This window comes from Carcharodon carcharias, chromosome 19 (genome assembly GCF_017639515.1).
Source record: "Carcharodon carcharias isolate sCarCar2 chromosome 19, sCarCar2.pri, whole genome shotgun sequence".
Taxonomy (NCBI): domain Eukaryota; kingdom Metazoa; phylum Chordata; class Chondrichthyes; order Lamniformes; family Lamnidae; genus Carcharodon; species Carcharodon carcharias.
The window spans coordinates 50,926,050-50,947,102 of record NC_054485.1 but is presented as its reverse complement, the minus strand read 5'-3'; the positions used below and the strand labels follow the sequence as shown (position 1 = coordinate 50,947,102).

General features: G+C 39.2%; 1 protein-coding gene across 2 annotated transcripts in view; it reads left to right on the top strand.

The window, feature by feature from the left end:
• Positions 1-20,489, top strand: part of mtf1 (metal-regulatory transcription factor 1) — a 77,648-nt gene extending 57,159 nt beyond the window's left edge. For both annotated transcript variants that reach the window (XM_041213534.1, XM_041213535.1), the window contains exons 7-11: positions 34-111; positions 1,750-1,852; positions 4,632-5,185; positions 11,771-11,834; positions 13,419-20,489. In XM_041213534.1, the coding sequence (XP_041069468.1) occupies positions 34-111; positions 1,750-1,852; positions 4,632-5,185; positions 11,771-11,834; positions 13,419-13,825 (1,206 nt within the window). In that variant the 3' untranslated portion in view covers positions 13,826-20,489. The remainder of the gene's footprint in view (positions 1-33; positions 112-1,749; positions 1,853-4,631; positions 5,186-11,770; positions 11,835-13,418) is intronic.
• Positions 20,490-21,053: the final 564 nt, after the last annotated feature.

The window sequence follows — 21,053 nt, the reverse complement described above, 5'->3', positions numbered from 1 at the left end:
TTAATGGTGTAATATTTTTAATTCTCTCTATAGGAGACAAGCCAATCACTTTGTTTGAGTGATCTGAGCTTGATATCTACAGATTCAGAACTCAGAGAAAATTCACAGTCGGTAAGCCATCGCTTGTTTTTAGTAATAAAACTGCAATATATATTTTACTATATATATAATTTTACTGTCAGTTATCTCTTTGCTAAGGTTTTTCAAACTAGCATTTTTGCAGATTTCAGTGAGGTATCATTTGTCCAAATTGACCGATAATGGAATTGGCTGAATCTCCCAGCATGCCCTGAATATATAATTATTTTATCTCACTGTGGATCCATTTCTATAAATGTATTATCATTTAATGCAGTCATGTTTGGTCATCCAATTTACTGTCATAGTTAAGTTGTTCACTTCCCCAAAAAGGGGATGTTTTCCAAACTGTCATGCTGTATTTTGGTTCAAAAGCTTGTGGGTGCAAGCCCCTCTTCAGAGACTTAAGTACATCTCTTCCATATGGTAAGCACTGAACTGTCGAATCTTCTTTCAAATGACCAAGGATCCCATTTGTTCTCGGGTGATTGTGAAAGACCCTATTCCACAATTTGAAGAAATGCAAGGGACCTTTTCTGTGCCCAGGTCAGCGTTTATCCCTCAATCAATATCACTAAAGCAGATTATCTGGTCATTTATTTTGCTGCTGTTTGTGGATAATTACTGCACACAATTCCACATCCACATTTCAACAGTCACTACACTTCCCAAGTACAGTACTTCATTGGCTGCAAAGTGCTTTGTGAGATCCTGAGATCATTTAAGGTGCTAAATTAATGCAAGTTCTTATCCTTTTCCTTTCATTCCACAAGGTGATCTTTATTATTGGGATAACTATAATTAATTCTGTTGTAAGCAAATTCTTTGCTATCTAGCTATATATATATATAAATAATATAGAGTACCAGACTTGCTCCTTGTTCAATTGGTAATTGGACCCATTCTGCAAGTATCTGCTTCCTCTGACCTATTACCCGTGAATGGAATTTTACAGTGCTTTAATCGTTTAAGGTAATAAAAAAAATCTGTCTTCCCTTTATAGCAAAATCATGAAGGTGTGTGTAAAGGATATTTACAATTTGCCACAGCTAGCACCCAGATAAAACCTTGTCCCTAGATTGTTTGGGCTTTTTTATTTGTCAGGATTTTCTTTCCCACTGCTGTTAACAAGGGCAACGGGTGTTTCTGAGTCAAGGTGGGGAATATGTGCCAATTTCCCTGCTCCTGATTATAATTTTGTGATTCTACTTGGAAAATGAATGTGAACCTAAAGGGGTAAATTCCGTGAGTTCCTCACTTGAAAGAAGTGAAAGTCAGAGGATCTATGACAGAGTGTCCTTGACTTCTGCTCCTGGGATCCCTGGAGGAGGACCAGAATGATACTTAACTAAAGTGGCTGCACAGTTGAAAAGCCCATAGAATCAAAATCCAACAAGTGTTGGTGGTTTTGGGAGAGGAGGGGAGAATATTTGCAAAGAGAGAAATTGCAATTCCTAAGTAAACAGGCAGTTGGAATGTAAATTTGTGATGGGTGTAAAAGATTTTTAAAAAATTAAGATTGGTTATGATGGAACAAATTGGAGTGGCCAAGCACCATGTTATGTATTTATTAGAAATCACAAAAGTTGAGGCAATTAGTATAACTTATCTACTTGCTGCCACCACCTGCCTGTTACCAGTCATTAATTCCTGTTTTGTTTCCTCTGTTAGACTCAAGGACGGGACCTAAGCACTATTTCTGCAGAAAGTATCTTCGAATCCATGTTTAACAACACTGATAACTGCACCAGCCATGATGGTTCACAACAGACAGGTATGAATAGGTTGAATGAATCTCTGTTTGTTGTATTGCAGGTTATTTCCACTGTATTAATAGTGCATTAATAGAATCTCCCACTATCAACATCCTGGGGGCTGCCATTGACCAGAAACTGAACTGGACCAGCCATATAAATGCTGTGGCTACAAGAACAAGTCAGAGGCTAGGAATTCTGCGGTGAGTAACTCACCTCCTGACTCCTTATAGCCTGTCCATCACCTACAAGGCACAAGTTGGGAGTGTGATGGAATACCCTCCACCTGCCTGGATGAGTGCAACTCCAACAATATTCAAGAAGCTTGACACCATGCAGGACAAAACAGCCTGCTTGAGTGGCACCCCTCCCACAAACATTCACTCCCTCCAGCGGCGATGCATAGTGGCAGCAGTCTGCACCATCTACAATATGCATTGCAGAAACTCACCTAGGCTCCTTAGACAGCACCTTCCAAACCCACGACTGCTACCATTTTGAAGGACAACGGCATCAGATAGATGGGAACACCACCATCTGGAAGTTCCCCTCCAAGCCACTCACCATCCTGACTTGGAACTATATCGCAGTTTCTTCACTGTTGCTGGGTCAAAGTCCTGGCACTTCCTCCCTAACAGCACTGTGGCTGTACCTACACCAGATGGACTGTAGTGGTTCAAGAAGGCAGCTCACCACCATCTTCTCAGGCAATGGGCAAAAATGTTGGCCTAGCTACTGACACTCACATCCTGTAAATGAATAAAAAAAAACTCTCTCCAGCTGAAAATAAATGTAAATTTCTAGTAACTCCTGTGATTTTTTGTTTTTAATTTTTTTCCTCTAAGAAACATTTTGTTTTGGAGCCAAGTAACTACACAATAAGGTAGTGTTTCAAGTCCCCGTTATGGGAATTTAAAAGGCTGACTACGTGAGTGATTAGGTAGGAATTGTAATCACTTGCTTGGAAATGGAGTGTCAAGGAATTTAATGTTAAAAGTGTATAGACTATTGGTTTTTGATAATGGGTAGGTTTTCACATTACTTATCAAAACAGAGATTTTAAAAGACTTCTGTTTGAGAGAATGCTGCAAATTTCTTTTGTTTAAGTTGCCAAAGTGAGTCAGGACAGGATAAGATGACTCGAGGTGCATTCTTCCTGAATGGCCCCTTGAAATTGTACACCACTGTTGAATGGAATACAATAGTTGAAAGCCAGATAATCTTATTGAGGTTGGGGAAATATATGAGATTGCAACTTTCACAGGCTGCTCTTGTCCATCTCTAAACTACGTAAAGAGCAGTATTGACACAAGCCTGTTAGATTGCACAGGCATTCTGCAGAGAATAATGAGTGTACTGAAGGTGGGGTGGAGGGGGAATCAGGTGACAAAGAACCAGATATAGTCCTTAAGTGTTGAGGGCTACCAAAATTCCGGGCCTTTGGGTTTGATTTCTGAATGTACTGAGTTGCATAGTCTTATCTGAGTCAGGCACTGCAATTGGCTGCTGCATTCTCTGACGAGTAGGTGGGTGGTTGGGGGAAATCTGCCAGGCTTTCTGCTCATCTTCACTGCTCATTTACTTGTGCTGGTAAAAGAGCACATATGAAGGTTGATTGAGGACTCCAAGGTTGGAATAATTCACTAGAGCATACTATATAAAGCAGTTGGTTGAAGTACTGAAGGGCTGTCTTTGCCTGTGTAAAAGTGCGCTACCACAAGCTTCGTCCATGGGGAGGAAGAGGGATAACCAGAAAAATAGCAAGGAGGGAGGTGTGCCATGTAGACAAGATTAATTATGGAACAGGTCCATATGTCATATTATTAGAAATGGAAATGGGTTTCTCTATTTGTATTAATTTCTTTATATCTTTCTGTCCATGGAGGAAGAGAACCCTAAAGTTTGTTTTTAAAATGTATTCTCTCTAAGGATATGGGTGTTGCTGGCTAAGCCAGCATTTATTGCCCATAATGTATTTAAACGCACATATGTTTGGGGGGTGTGTGTGTGTGGTAAAAACCATTTTTAAAAAGACATGGAAAAATGGATTGAAGGATTTTGAACAAGAAAGAGTGCAATGTAGTTGACCACCATTTTAGTTAAATCTGTCTCTTCTTCCCTACCAAACACCTGCACAAGGTCCATCTGGCACAGAGTAGGAAGCAAAAGTAAGTGAGACTCCAAATTCCTCTTTAACTGATCCCCAAACAGTGAAAGAAAAGGCAAATGGCAATTTTCACATGGAATAATTGCTTCAGATAGCTACAACCTTAGACTTGACCCAGTTCCCCTTGTATAGTTGCTTCAATGTTCAGAACACCTTTCAGAGGTATTTGAATGTGAATATTGGTTTTTGACTTCATGCCACACCTGTCATTGTCATTACATAAAAAAATGATGGAATCAAATCTCTGTTAGGATATTTTTTTCCTTTTGAGTAATTGAGAATTAATTATCAGAAATATTCACTCAGTAAGGCAGTAACATTTCAGACATTGCTCAGAACTTGAATTTGATTTACTCAGGAAATGATACATTTAAAAATAGTTTATTTGCTCCTGCATTAAGTACAAGTTTGCTATTTCTGACTGGTTATTGAATATAAATCCATTAGAACTGTGGGTTTACAGCTGTGTTTCTTACTGTGTCTCGACTATCTGGAAATTTGTGATTTGAAGGGGTAAAAAGAAGGAATAAAATCACAGTTGTAAAATAGGCCTGAAAGTTCCCTGTTAAAACAGCAGTTGCCATTTATTTTTAGAAACATGTTTATGAAAAAATATTGTTTTCTCTCCTAAGACGGGATAATTGGAATACCTGGAACATATGGCAGTGATGTTCAGCCTGCAGCCGTTGTTAATACTGCTTTAGGAGATTCTGGATCGCTGTTGTCGTTTCCCATCCCACTTCAAACCATGCCACAGTCAAATGTTGAGAACCATTCCCAGCAAGCAACAGGCACTCTCTCCACTTCATTGGATGCTTTGGCTACCAGCCCACACCAAACAGCATTTGGGAATCCCACCAGCATTTTACAGACACCTCAAGTGCCTGTCCCAGCGCTGACACAATTCTCAACCAGTCAGCAAGAATTCATTCAACCTACCCTAACACCTCAACCACCACCTCATGGACTTCCAGCTATGTCGAATAATAGTCTGCCATCATCTGGTAACACAGAGTCAATGCCATCTATGGTACAAACTGTGCCTTTAGGTACAAACACTTCTGGCATAACAATTACTCCATCACAGAACACCACTATTCTACAGCCCAGCATTGTAATGGCAGACCAGAATCTACAATGGATCATTAATGGAGCCAGCACTGTTCAGCAAAACACTGAGAAAATGGTGAGTGTGTATTGTTTTACCAAAACTTTTGAGTTGTGTGACAATCAACAAGTATGCAGCTGAGAACCATAGAAAAGGTACAGCACAGAAGGAGCCCATTCAGCCCATCTTGTCCATGCCAGCCCGAGGGCACCCAGGTGCCCTTTCTAATCCCACCTTCCTGCACCTGGCCCATAGCCCCGCAGCTTACAGCCCTTAAGGTGCAGATCCAGGTACTTTTTAAAAGAGCTTGGGCAGCGAATTCCAGACACCCACTACCCTCTGCGTAAAAAAGTTCTTTCTCATGTTCCCCCTATACCTTCTGCCACTTATCTTGAATCTATGTCCCCTGGTTCTAGAATTCTCCACCAAGGGAAACAATTTTATCCTGTCCACTCTATATAATCCCCTCATAATTTTGTACACCTCAGTCAAGTCACCTCTCAGCCTTCTTTGTTCTAAGGAAAATAACCCCAACTTATCCAATCTCTCCTCGTAGCTACACTTTTCTAACCCTGGCAATATTCTTGTAAACCTCCTCTGCACTCTCTCCAGAGCTATTACGTTCATTCTGTAATTTGGTGACCAGAACTGCACACAATACTCCAGTTGTGGCCTCACCAGTGTTTTATACAATTCCAACATTATATCTATGCTTTTATATTCTATACCTCTGCCAGTGAAGGAGAGCATTCCATATGCCATCCCAGAACTTACTGTGCACAAGTGGTCCCTTTAACATGTAAATGTACGGCCTTACGGATGTAGAGGAACAAATTTGCAAGAAATTTGAGAGGTGCAAAAATTAGAGCAGTTATAATAGGGGACTTTAATTAACCAAATATAAACTGGGATAGGAGCAGTGTAAAGATCAGAGAGGGGCAAGAGTTTCTAGTGTGTTCAGGAAAATTTTCTACAGTATTGTTTCCTATCTGAGATAGGAGGCACTGCTAGATGTGGTTCTTGGGAATGAGGTGGGCCAAGTGTCAGCAGGAGAACGTTTAGGGGACAGTGATCATTATATCATGAGCTTTAGGCTGGCTGTGGAAAAGGACAAAGAGCAATCCAGTATAAGAATAATTAATTGGGGCAAAGCCAACTGGGATAAAAACTAATCTGGGCTGAATAAATTGGAGCCAGAGGCAGGAAAAATGGTAGGTGAACATGAGCTGCCTTCAAAGAAGAGAGGGTTTTGGGCACAGACAAGGTATATTCCCTCAAAAGTGAATGGTAGGGCAAACAAAACCAGAGCTCCTTGGTTGACCAAAGTGATACAAATTAAGATGAAGAAGAAAGTGTGCTCATGATAGATGTCAGGTAGAAAATAGAATCGAGAGCCAGGCTCAATTTACAACATTCAGAGGGGAGGCGAAAAAGCAAATAACACAAGCAAAGAGGTGTCGGAGATTAATCACACCGAGGCATAATTTCGTACCTAGAAACCCCATTTATTACTTGTGCACAAGGGAGACAGCACAATGAGAGCTACTGTACAGTCTCGTAGCAGAATACACACAGACTCGTTAAAAGCATTTTTACAGCCAATCAATAAGTTTTGCAACAAACCTATCCGTGTATTTGGATAAGTTAACCGACCAATACATGTTCCAGTAAATTTCCCTTTTCTTCACAACAGATGTTTGGTTACTCAGTTGCTTATCACAACCCTGATTGCATTTGGCCTGAGAAAAACAAAATGGAATGTCTCAAGGCTCATCCTGTAACTGTGGTCAGGCAAGATTATATTCATCTCAAGGTTGCAGTATTTTTCTCTTAAGCCGTGGTGTACAATCAACTTCCCATTAACCCTTCCAGGACCAAATGGGCTCCCTGCAGTTGCCCAAGCCACCACAGAGGGAACGTGAAAAGAGACTGGCAGCCAAAATAGAAGGGAATCTTCTGTAGGCATATAAATAGTAAAAGAGTGTTAAAAGGAGGAGTAGGGCCAGTTAGGGACCTAAAAAGGGTTTTAATGGCATTGAGGTAGAGGGTATAGGTGAGGTATTAAATGAATACTTTGCATCTCTTTTTACCAAGGAAGAAGATGCTACCCAGGCCATAGTGGAAGAGGAGGTACTTCAGACACTAGAAGGGTTTAAATTGATAAGGAGGTAGTATTGGATAGGGCTATCAATCCTTAAAGCTTTTAAAGCACCAGGACCTGATGAGATGCATCCAAGGATACTGAGGCAAGTGAGAGTGGAAATTTCATTGGCACTGACCATCATTTTCCAGTCTTCCTTAGACTCAGGGGTGGTGCCAGAGGACTGGAGAATTGCAAATGCTGCACCCTTGTTCAAAGTGTGTCAAGGTAAGCCCAGCAACTACAGGGCAGTTAGTTTAACTTTGGTGGGGAGACTGGAAACAATAATTCGGAACAAAATTAATAGTCACATGGACAAATGTGGGTTAATTAAGGAAAAGCAACATGGATTTCTTAAGGAAAAATTGTGTTTAAGTAGTTTTGAAGAGGTAACAGTTAATGAGGGCAATGCTGTTGATATGGTGTACATGGACTTCCAATAATATTTTGATAGTGTCGCACATCAAATTTGTGAGCCAAGTTATAGCTCGTGGAGTAAAAGGGGCAGTAACAACATGGATGTGAAATTGGCTGAGTGACAGGAAACAGCTAGTAGTGGTTAATGTTTTTCGGGCTGGAGGAAGGTTTGTTGTGGAGTTCCCCAGAGGTCAGTGTTGGGAACCAAGCTTTTCCTGAAATATATTAATGACTTAAATCTTGGTGTACAGGGCGCAATTTCATAATTTGCAGGTGATACGAAACTTGGAAGCATTGTGAACAATGGGGAGGATAGTGTAGAACTTCAAAAAGGTCATGGTCAAATTGGTGGAATGGGGAGTTAGGTGGCAGATGAAGTTCAATGCGGAGAAGTGAGGTTATTCGTTTTGGTAGGAAGAAAATGTAGAGACAGTATAAAATAATAAGCACAATTCTAAAGGGAGTGCAGGAGCAGAGGGACTAGGGTGTCATTGTGGTTGAAGGTGACCAGACAGGTTGAGAGCTTGGTTAATAAGCATTTGGTATACAAGGTTTTATTAATAGGGGCATTGAGTACAAGAGCAAGGAGCTTATGTTGAACTATGAGTTCGGCCTCAGCTAGAGTATTGTATCCAGTTCCGTACAACGCACTTTAGGAAGCACATGAAGGCATTGGAGAGAGTGCAAAAAAGATTCACGAGAATGATTCCAAGATGAAGAACTTCAGTTATAAAGATAGATTGGAGAAATTAGGACTGTTTTCCTTGGAGAAAGGAAAGTTGAGAGGAGATTGATAGAGTTATTCAAAATCATGAGAGGTCTGGACAGAGTAAATAGGGAGAAACTATTTCCACTTGTGAAGGGATTGAGAACAAGAGGGCACACATTTAAGATAATTGGCAAAAGAAGCAAAAACGATATGAGAGCAAAAGTTTTTCACGCAATGAGTGGTTAAGGTCTGGAATGCACTGCCTGAGTGTGTGGTGGAGGCAGATTCAATTGAAGCATTCAGAAGAGAGTTAGGCTGTTATCTAAAAAGGAAGAATGTGCAGGGTTACAGGGAGAAGCCAGGAGATTGTCACTAAGCAAGTTGCACATTCAGAGAGCCAGTGCAGACTCAATGGGTTGAATGGCCCCCTTCTGTGCTGTAACATTTGAGACTTCGAATCTTAAAGAACCACACAGCACAATAAACTAGGTTCGCACTGCAAAGGAAAATTAGATGGAGAGACAATTCCTAAAGTATTCCCATAATAGATAAGCAGGGCCTTCGCCCAGTGTCCTGGCCAACATTTATCCCTCCACTAATACCACAGAGTAGCGGCTAACTAGATGGTTTATCTCAGTGCTTTCTATGGCATGTTGCTGGGGAAATGGATGGCAAGTTTTTCTAGAAGACAACTTCAAAAGTGATTCATTGTATGCTTTGGCATATTTTGACAAGGCACAACAATATGTAGATGCAGCATTTTTGGTTTGCTTGAGAAAAGAATGAGATGTGTAATTGCCATCTGTGCCAGAACTGTACACTCCCTGTATTTGTGTCTTTTTCTTTCCCCAAACACCTAAAGAAAACATAATACCTAATGATGAAACTTCTAAATAGGCAATACGTTTAAATAGGCAATACGTCTGCAAGTGTGATGTGATGCTGCTGGGCCTGTCATCCATTAAATATAATACGGGTGTCTGATATCTATTTAGAAACCTAAAACTTTTACACTTCATAGAAAACCGTCTGGGGCATCTTAACCAGCACTTCATAATTACGATGTTGGGTGGTTATGGTTTTATTGATGCTTCACTTAAAATTTTGTTCCGGTTGAGTTGTGGAGGTGGTGTTCATAATAACTAACTATGGAATCGAAAGAAAGATTGCCCGTTAAGATTGTTTTCAGCAAACTGTACAGTTTGCACTCATGGATGCTTGCTATTTTACTTAATCTCTCACATCGAGTGAAGAACCACAGGAAACTCCTCATGCAGAGAAATTTAAATTCTTCTAAGCAGTTGAGCAGTAGCATCTTGCTTTCATTAAAACATTATATACACCTGGCCAGTTTCTTTGCAAAGGAAAGATATCTAGCTCCTCTAAGACTAGAGCCATAATATTTAGTGAAGTGTTTGATCATGACTGTTGCTTTTCTATAAACCTTGACCCTTTCATTTTCCTTGTAGAGGAGTAATTATAACAGTAATAATTATCTTGCACAGACAGGAAAAATTTCTAGGCTCATTTCATACATGGCTTTTTTTAGTCTAATGAATTGGGACTATGATTAATTTTAAAGTTGAGTCCACAGGATCTCAACATCTGTAAGAGGATCCTGGAGGAAGTAGGAAAGTCTGCAAGGTCATGAGATAAAAATCACAGAAAATACAACAGGAGGCTATTTTTCTCACTTGAGCCTGTGCTGGTACTACCTCTTAATCCTAATTTCTTGACCTGTTCCTCATCCTTTTGGGAATCTTTCAAATGTCCAAATGTCTGCCTTTATTTCTATTGCTATTATTTCTGTTGCTGAATGCTAATAAAAGCATTTTCTGCAATGGTGACATTGTTTTTCTTTTGAGTAACAAATGTACTGTCATTCAGAATTGTTGCTATTTGCAGGGGACCCCAGGGGAATTGTTAGTAACTTCAGGAGATCCCCACAAAGAAAAGTTTGAAAAACATTGCTATAGCATCAAGGATAGTCTCTTCACCCACAAGGAATTATGCTCTCTTTGTGCAAGCAGACGCATCTGATGAACCATGCTTAAGCTGATGCCGAAAAACCACGACTCCAAAATCTTAATTCTTTCCAGAATCTTATTACTCAGTCACTGCATGTTGTTATTTGGCAAGCCTGTAGACACAATTCTTATTGCCTTGTTGTCACAGGCAGTCCAGTCAAGGAACAGAAGTGCTAGAAACCCCCAGCACTTCATCTGGGCCTCCAAAGACATATTGTTTTGTTTTTAAACTCTACAAAGGGCACTGTGCAAAATACTAATGAGCCAAAGCAATGAATTATCACACATTATCTAGTTGTCTGTCCGAAGGTTACATAGTGAAGCACTACGCTCCCTTGACATTTCAGCAGTTGAGGAATTTTCTTACAAAAAAAAGTAGACACTGGAAATGGACCAGGTCTGTCACTGTGGAGTAATGGATTAATCAATATGTTAATGAGACCATGATATTAGTGATATAACTGTGACATCTGTAGTCAGATGATTGAGGGGCTCCAAGAGAGCTAGGAGTAGAACAGTCTGTCTTTTGAATATCACGTGCTTACTCTGAGGTCTTCGTAAATTGTTCTTAATAAAAGGTTTGAAGTTGAACCATACTGACTAGCTCAAGTCTGTCTAAGGGAAGCAAAGCTTCATCAAGGTTAGGTAAGCCAAGAAAGCATGGTATCAGTGAAACCTCACTAATACTAGGCAACAACATCAAAACAGTCACCACTAGGGAGAGTTTTATCTTTTCTCTCATCACCATTTTCCATTGAAAGAATGAGGTAGTTTATAATCATCACTTAAAACAGATCGTCTGGTTATTTACCTTGTCTTTTGTGGAATATTGCTGTATGCAAATTGGCTGTGCAGCAATGACGACATTTCAAAACTGCTCTGTTGGCTGTGAAGTGCCTTGGGATGTGCTGAAATTGTGAAAGGTGATATGTAAATTCAAGCTTTGTTTAATTTTTTCTTCACTTTCTCCCATGTGCTGCCCTTCTACTCAGTCTTTATTTAAACCAGTGAAGGCTACAATGATAATCTTAGTTGTCTTCAGTCAATTGAGTGTATTTGAGTGAAGGATTTAAAAGAGAATTACAGAATTTGAAGTTTTTTTTGTTAACATTTATATTCACTTGTCTTTATAAATCTGCAAATAATAATCAATGTGGAAAGTACTGTTGGAGGTATCCCAGAGCTTAACTCCTGTCACAGGTCAGAAAATGCTATTTTCAAGTGGAAAATGTATTTGATGTGACCCTGTGAATGCTGCTATCTTCAGTTCAGTTAGGGTGGCAAAATTAATTATTTAATAGAACTGATGTATTATTTGTGATTAATGATTAAGTTCTACCTTTTTCAATAACTTGTCTTTTACATTTCAGCATCAGGGGCCTAAAGTAGAAAAAGTGTTTTTTACCACAGCCATACCAGTCACTGGAAACACAGGTAACTTGATGTTTTCTATTTTCTCTAAACTACCATGGTTTTTAAAATTTTGGTACAACATTTGAGCTGATTAATTCACAATAAGATGGAATACATCAAGGTGTGTGAGCTTTTGTCTTCATGGGCCGCGTGGGTGAAATTTATGGTACAAATGGTACCCCAGGCATCAATGTTCTGATTTAGGATTTATCCATCAGAAGTAAGTATTCTTTCCAAACCTTCAGAATTATTTATTTTCATATTTGTTTTTGTGTAGATGATGTTAGCAAGGCAGGTTTTATTGCCCTGAGGACATGATGAAGGGCCACTGCCTTGGGCAGTCCTCATGATGGTGCTCTTGCAATGGTGTGGTAGCCTAGTGGTTATGGTCTCGGCTAGCGGCCCATGGCGCGTTTCAAAACCAGGTCATTGTTTCAAAATCAGCTCAGAAAAATAACTAAAGCCCTAACTGGCTCATTAATATCCTTCTGCGAAGGGAGCTGGCAACCCTACCCATTCTGGCTACATAAGAGTCCAGTTTGACACCCTGGGTAACGTAATGCCCTCAAGTCAGTGAACAAGAAATATTGGTACAAACAGAACTGAATTCCATGGACTTGCTAGGGGCTTAGCATATGGTCCTGGGATGCCTCTGGAATATTTAATGGTAATTTGTGAAGATCTTTTGGATGTGATTTAGCAGGCTGACCTGTGAAAATTCATGAGATTACTGGGGTAGTTGGTTCCAGAGTGGACTATAAACATTGTTCATATTTAACCTCGGATAAAGTAAATGTTTTGCTATGTTCCATTTATGCTGATTGCAGTGCAGTAGGAGACAGCATTTTCTGCTCTCAGAAATCTGGTGATGCATGAATCAGGCTCTTTTAGGGAAATGGAGATTCTAGTGGCAGGGTAGAGCTACCAAATTCTGTCTTCTCTGGTTCACACAATAATTGGTAAAGGTATATAGGTTACCTCACATGGGTGCTATGCATTTACTACCTATAGATAGTTGATCCCTCTCTCTGGCAGCGGTCTGAGATTAAGTCATTCTGTTTGCAAACTTGGTGTCACATTTTGATCCCGAGATGAGCTTCCTATCACCCATTCATGTCATCACTAAGACTGCCTATTTCCATCTCCGTAACATTCACCTTTCTCTCAGCTCATCTACCTTTGACCAAGCATTGGTCATCTGACCCAATATCTCCTTATGTGGCTTGGTGCCATACCTTGTTTTAAAATACTTTATGAAGTGCCTTGCTGTGTTCTTCTACGTTAAAGGTGCTATGTAAATACAATGTCTTAATGCCCAGAGAGGAGGGTGGAGCATGTTGAAATTGTCAGCAATCATCATGCTTTCTACTAGCCACGCCAGCTGTTTAAGTATTTTGTTTCTGGTTCCCTGCTCATCTTTATATCCTGATTCAAACATCATCTAATAATCAAGCAACACTGCAACAAACTCCACTTCTCAGCTCCGCCCTCCCAACAGGACAAACCAGTGAGTAACGTAATTGCAATATCTGTACCCTGGCCTTTTTTTGGGCCAGATTGTATCGTAAAGGTAAATGTGTCATGTTCCATTTCTTCTTTTCTCAGGAAACCCAGTGCAGCAAATAGGGTTGAGTGTTCCTGTCATAATCATCAAACAAGAGGAGTCCTGTCAGTGCCAGTGTGCCTGCCGTGATTCGGTCAAAGAAAAAGCCTCCAACAGCAAGGAAAATCCATCACAGGAAGCCGGTTCTTCCCAAATTCCCCCTGATCAGGAGCAGACTCGGCTGCAGTCTCAGACTTTCCCCTCCAACTCTGAGGAAAGCAATCAGACCACACAGCAACCATTGCAGACAGACCCTCAAGCAGGCTTGAACAATATGGATGTGACTGCATTTCTTTCTCTCGAGAGTCCTGGGACCCCTTCAAATCTGTCTGGTATAGAGGCGAATGACATTCAGGCGCTGCTGCAAAAGGTGGAAGAAGAAATAGACTTGAACAGCTTCTCCAAGTAAAATTGCTCAGTCGTGGCTGTTTTTCTGGATTAATTTTCAAAGAAATTTCCATCTTTTACTTATGCAGGATTTAAAAAAAGGGTCCCCTTTACACAGAAGTGCCGTTTACACTGAGCATTTTGCTGTTAAATGGATCCAGAAATGCTTTGTGTAAACTGAAAAGGAGGATGCTTCTACTCCAGGTTCAGTTCTGAGTCAAAGCTTGCAACAGACTTGGAAGGTTTGGTTGGACCTGAATTGAATCTGGAGTCTCAGCAAGCAGAAGGGAGAGGGGATGCTGGGGAACCAGAGTTTGTTCTACAAAACAAATGGTAAACGTCAGTGCTGTGATGCAGGAACAGCCTATTGGTGTTCAATGCATTAAACAGTAAGCTGCATTGAGGGTTCTCCTGAATTGGCTGCACTTCAGATGCTGATCACTTGGCAGGTCACAGGCCTGCAGGCCAGTTGGGTTTGGATCACATCATTGGTTTAAAGTCTGGGAACTGCTATTTCTTGACCTACAGAAAATGCTGATGAAAGTTCTGATGGACCATTTCTGATGAAAATAATTAATGGTAGAGCATCTATTCTCAGCCACCAGAAGCATTTTGTAGCCTTTTTGTAGTTCACTTAGAGCCCTGAGTGACCAAACACAACTGCAGCACTAATGCATTGAATGAATCTACATTAAGCTTTGGATCTAAATATTTTTACATGATCAGGTGGTAGTAAGTCTGCAATTTATTTTCAGCTCATAATTGGAGTTATCCCACTTCAGATAATATAAATGTAAGCAAAAATTCAAGTCACTTTAGCCCTTATGTTATTGTTTTCCTGGATTATGATTGGTGAAACCCTCAGAATACTGCTTTAGAATGGGCCATATTAGCTGGCCCATTTTCCAAAGTAAAGTAAGACTTGCTGCATTTGAATAAGTTGGAGTGATGCAATGTGTGACAATGCTGTCTCTAAGAACTAGATTTGGATCCTGTCCAGGGGAATGAAATGAGCTGCTAATATTGTTCAAACTATCTCCATTTAATTCCTGAAGGACATGAGATGACAGAATTAATCTTTACACAATTGAGCACTGTTTGACCTGAATTGGCAAATCTCTGATAGAGAAGCCTTTGGGATGGCTGATTTGGGAAATGGCAATATTGCGCTCATGCAGTAAGAAAAACTGCTCTGAGCTTGAGTTGAGGCACATGTTGTAGGCAGTGTCACTAGAGCTTTCAGTTGTATTTAGCACAGGTGGCACTGCAGGAGAAAACGTTTTCTGTTAACATGGCTATTCATTCTCAGAGCATGCAGTCTTCTCTTAATTTAGAAAGAAATTAGGATGACCTCTCTTTGTAGTGGCAAAATCCAATCCACTGAGAAAAGAAGATTCTGAAATTTACTGTGTTCCAAAATTAGAATAGATCCAAGTCACTCTACCAAAATTCTGCAGGATGTCCCAATGTGTCTCAAAATATTTCCAGCACTTAACAATTGAGAATTTGTCAAATGAATAATTTAATATATTGGGTGATTTAGCATTTTTTGCACATTTACTGCTGTGGTACAGTCCTCCCATTAATGCCATGTGGTTTGGAAATGCATGCATATTAAATAACCAACTGCTTCCAATTAACACTAGTCAACTGTGTAAAGTTGCTAGTTATGCAGATTCTACTTCTAAGCTGCACATGAATGTACAATAGAACCCTTTAGATTATGAAAGTGGGAGTTGAATATATAGGAATATAGTGAAAAGTATTTGAGTGTTACACATGAGTCCTAAGGCCACTTGCAAAAGTTTCTAAATCCCACAGATTTAGATTTTAACAGTTGTGTTGAGATGTGTATTTTATTTATTAATACTGGGTATATTTATCACAACCTCTTTTAGCCTTATTCTGTTTATTTTCTGCTGCAAGACATTGCCAAGTTACATTCAGAGGTTTGAAACTTATGGATGAAACTAAAGATAATGAAAGGTGAAATCAAGAATTGTGATGCTACCACTGTGGTCACAAGTTTAATAAGTAATTATACAAAATACTTTGTTTGGCACAGCTTTAAACCAAGTTTCCTCACCTGTATTTATTCAAGCATTTAATTAATGCAACTGCTTTTGACAGTGGAGATCTGTACAAAATAAGTTCATATTTCAAAATACTTTAGTCCAACTTGCCACAGTATAGTGTAAAATGAATTCTGGTTCAGTTAGTTAATGCATTCTTTCAAACTCTGATGCCAGGAATGATTCAACCCAAATTGAGACTGAAAGTCTCATCTCTCCTAGCCACAAGGGCCCTAGCTGAAGTATGTTTGAGCAGTTCTAACCCAGTTTGAAGAGGCATAAGCCACAAAACACAGCTCTTCCTAATGTTGTACAATGACATTGTCATTCAGAGAGGCCATAATTACTAAAGTTGGAAGTACAAAGATCGTGGCACAGTTGGGGTGCTTTCTGATGTCAGCTTTAAGACGCTTTCAGGTTGAAGGTTTTTTAACTCTGCACGTGCCCATGCTATGCATCACCTAGGGATTGTCTGTGCTGACAGTTAATGCAAAAGATGTTCACAGCTCATTTTAACCTAAATGAGCACCATTGGGTGTCCATAAAGTTGTGATCTGAGAAAGGGGGGACGGGGACGCAAACACTTGCTTTCTTTGAGGAGTGGGAAGGCACATGAAATAATGCAGTATCCCAAAAATTGGAGGTAAAAAGAAAGGTGTTGAAAATCAGACTTGGAAAATAAGGTTAATCATCAAACTGGAATTGGAGAATCAGTTCTGTAATATCAGAGTATTGGTAATGGAGATACTCTCATAGCAATTCTCATGCTTTCATTTCATTAATAAGCTTTGCCTGAATTTTGACATTTTGCAAACAGGACCAGTAATCGAATTAAGCATTCAGTTGCAGTGTCAGTGTTTGTTTAGTTTCACAGCACAGGTGTTATCATTGAACTACTGCTTGGAAGCTCTATTTATTTGTCTAAAGAGATTTGTCTGCTGTCACTAATTCCAAGCTCTTTGCTGTAAAAAGTTGAATTATCCAATAATTTGAATTGAGCAATATTATTAAGAGCAAAGCAGAAATTCAGAATTAAGAGCAGACTGTAATTTGGAAAAGAGATTTTAAACCAATTGCCTAAAGTTATTCCTTTCTTGGTAGGCTTATGTGCAATAGCAACAGTTTTCTTTTCAATGTTAACTGACCTGGAAAGTGCAATTAATTTCATCTTTGTATAAAGAGTTTACTCTGTCATTTTATAGTTCAAATATCAAAATATATTTAATGGAATATTTGTTGCTTATTAGTGTAATAAACATTGAAAAATCGGAAGTTTTATTTGTTAAAGCCATACTGACAGATTTAGCTAAATTTGCAACAAAAATCTGTAATTTTTAGTTTCAGATCCAATCTAGGCATTTGGGATAAAATATTCTTTTTGAATTGCAATCTGACTTCAATTTAGTTGGAGCTCTGTTCAGAATGGAATCCAATAGTAATGAAGCCCTAACTGTGCCCTGGTAGAAGTTTTTATTTATTACCTAATGATTGAAACCTGGGCTTGCCCTGTATTGACATCAAACTTGCAGGATCTCTCTGTATCCCAACAAATGTTGTTCTGTGTTGGACACTGTGGTACCTGACCATGAACCCTACGATGCTGCAACCTTTGTCGAGAGCCATCTTTATTATTTTCAGCACTGATTGAAATTTTTTTGGTTCCTGTATTATCCAGTGGCCTGTTCTGTAAAGTCAATGTATCCAAATGCAGAAGATTTTTTTTTATATAAACAGTTTTAAGCAAACACACCACTTGGAGGTATTCAAAGTAAATAGTCAGGGTGAATTACTAAGGTGTATGAAATTCCTTATAGGCCTTGGACTTGTACAGTGTACATGTGATCCACAGCCACCTGTGAATGAAGCAGATCCAACCAACTCGGTGATTCTTGCACACTTGTTATATGTAAATTGTGAGCTGTCAATCACTTGCAAATTACTTCTTAAAACATAGTAATGCACTATTTATCCTGCAGTGCGAATATAAATTTGCATCAGCATTGCAGATGACTGCTGATACAAAACTAAGCCCAGAAGATAAGATACCATGGAGTGATTGATGACTTAATTCAATCATGAAATTCAGATAAATGGTAACAGGCCACTTGAGTTTCTGGCTGTTGTGAACTCCCTCGATTACATTAAATCAGTATTGGTTATTACCTGCACATAAAATAAAAGCATAAACAAGTATTTAAACACTGCTAATGGATAATGTAGATGACACAGTTTCACGTTGTGCATTCATTCGGGTTGCCAACCCTCCAGTATTGGCCTGGAGTGTCCAGGAATTGATCAATCTCTAGGATACTGCAGTGTGCAGCCCTGGAGAAAAATCATTGGGACAGTTTAAAAAAAAAGATTGTTGCTTCTTTGTCAATTTGTTTGATATTTTCTCTTTACCAGATGTAAATATACTGAAAATGGGGATAAAAGGCTGTTTATCTAACAGTCAAGCTTCATGCAACTGGGTAATGAGTCTTTTTATTTTCCAAATGGGGTAGGAAGGGAGTGTATCATGAGGATGGATGTGTTGGCTGCCAAGTGGCAGGTGTGTGGAGACAAGTCATGTGATGAAATCTCCAGGAATACATTTAATCTCAGTTTGCAGCCCTAGCTGTCATTGTTTGGCTTTGGGCCTCCCAGAGTTGGAAAATGGTTGATTATGGTATTCTTTGAATATTGACAAGGAAATAAATAAGCAAGAGACATGTTTGCTTTTGTTTATATTTGTTCATGGGATATGGGCACCGCTGGCTAGGCCAGCATTTATTGCCCATCCCTCACTGTCCTTGACAAGGTGGTGGTGAGCTGCCTTTTTTGAACTGCTGCAGTCCATGTGGTGCAGGTACACCCACAGTGCTGTTAGGGAGGGAATGTATTGGATAGATTGGGATTATAGACTTTTAAGAGATTAGGCGCATCCCTAATTTATCTTGCCTTTCAATGATATTTCAGCATTGTGTATATCCCTGGTTATTCTTGATCCCTCCAAGTGACAAATTGATTTAGACTTTGTAGCCAATGCCAATAACCTTCTGGTGCTAAATGCGCTGTTTGTGACCACTCCACTGATCACCTTCACGAAACATGGTTTTTTCGTGGCTTCTGTCATTTACACTCAAATTATAAGTGTAAATATGAAAAATGTGAAATGTTTTAAAATTTAAATCCAAAGCCATTATTGGTGAGCCAGGCTCTCTGGAATTCTAACTTTCTGGAAGTGCTTGCATTTAGCCGTTTATATTTCTGCATGCCTTTTATAGAATCACTAAATGAAACCTTAACTTCCAACCTGATTTACAAACCTTTGCAAAAATATTGTTTACTGGTAATATTTTGGTTAATGAATGCTGTTACCTGTACATTCTTTCCCAAGTTGCATGCTACTTAACATTTTTTAATAACAGCCTTTGAAATTACATTTGGAGTGTGCATTGAATCATCTTGGTATGTTGTAGTTGTGGAAGATCTAAATGTCTTAGAGCCAAGTTGTCTTACTAGGTTTGTGATGTCTATCATTTGAGCTGATTGATAGCTTAGGTGATAACGGACTGGTCAGACTGTGTGCCAAAACAGTCTTTCCTCACTGATCTCTTAACAGAACAGAAATCTTAAGGCTCTTGCTAGGACTAAGTTTTAAGCAAATACTGACTTTGCTTTAAAGCTTATTTTGTTAACATTAGAATAATTTCTACAAGATGAATGAGAGTCATGTTAAGTGTGGAAACCTTTCTCTTCACCCAATTCCACCCTGACACCGCACACTCCCGATATCACTACACAAAAAAAGCAATCCTCCTTTAATTTTATTTCACATTCACATGGGGAATTGTCTTGCCTTTGAATAGTGTTGTAATTACCCAGTCTCATGATCATACAATTATATACTTGTAGTAGTTCAGCATTAATATTCTGCTTACATGTGAATTGTATGCAAATGACTTAATTACCCATAAGAGATTTTTTTTTTAAAGTATTGCAGTTTTTGCTGGTGGGAAGGGTTGTTCCCACTCATTAGATTCTCCCTCCAATCAAATCAAGTTAACTGATGCAGGATTCACTGTAGTCAGAACTTAGGAACTTTATATCACTTCACCCTTTGTACTGCCTAACCAAACCGCAGAACGGTGTTTAAAAACATTTTTTTTTTATCTGGTTAGTTTACGGCTTAGAATCATATAGTTGGAACCAATAATCCGACAATTTGATTATTTTAAATCTAGAAGAACGGCTGTTCACTGAGTTATTTACGACAGTACACAGAGAACATAACATAAGAAATAGGAACAGGAGTAGACCATTCAGCCCCTCGAGCTGACTCCGCCATTCAATAAGATCATGGCTAATCATTTTGTGTTTCGATTTCCACATTCCCATCTAACCCGAATAACCTATAAGAACAAGAGAATAAGAGAAACGTGTCATTTAGTCCAACCAGTCTGTGCTGGTGTTTATCCTCTGCACCCAGCTTATCTCAACCTTTCAACATATCTTCCTCTTTTTTTCTCTCAGACTCATCTAGTTTCCTTTTGAGAGTATCTCTACACTGTCTGCCTCAACCACTTCGTGTGGTACTGAATTCCACATTCTAATTTAATCTGTGTAAAGAAATTCCTCCTCCATTTTGGATTTATTAGTAGCTATCTTGTTTTTATGATAAAAGCAAAAAAACTGCGGATGCTGGAAATCCAAAACAAAAACCAAAATACCTGGAAAAACTCAGCAGGTGACACCTCTCTTCTATTTTTGCTTAGTTCTGTTGAAGGGTCGTTCGGACTCGAAACGTTAATTGTGTCCCTCTCCACAGATGCTGCCAGACCTGCTGAGTTTTTCCAGGTATTTTTGTTTTTGTTTTGTATTTATGATCCTCAGTTTTGGATCCTCTCAAGAGGAAACGTTCCCCCCACAGCTACTGTGTCCAACCTGCTTCCATCTGCTCATCCCTAAGCCTCTTTTCTGTAGAAGAAAGCACTAAATGTTGAACCTTTCACAATAGTGGACATCTCTGTCTGGTATCATCCTTGTTAACAATAATGTTAAATTAATTCGTTGGTAGAACCAACCAGTTATTCTATGTCTTCAAGCTTAGCTGGAAACTTTTTCTCAGTATTTGAAAGTACGTTTTTGAACCTTGCATTAAAATGTGGTTTTTCTCTCCTTGAATGATGCATTAAA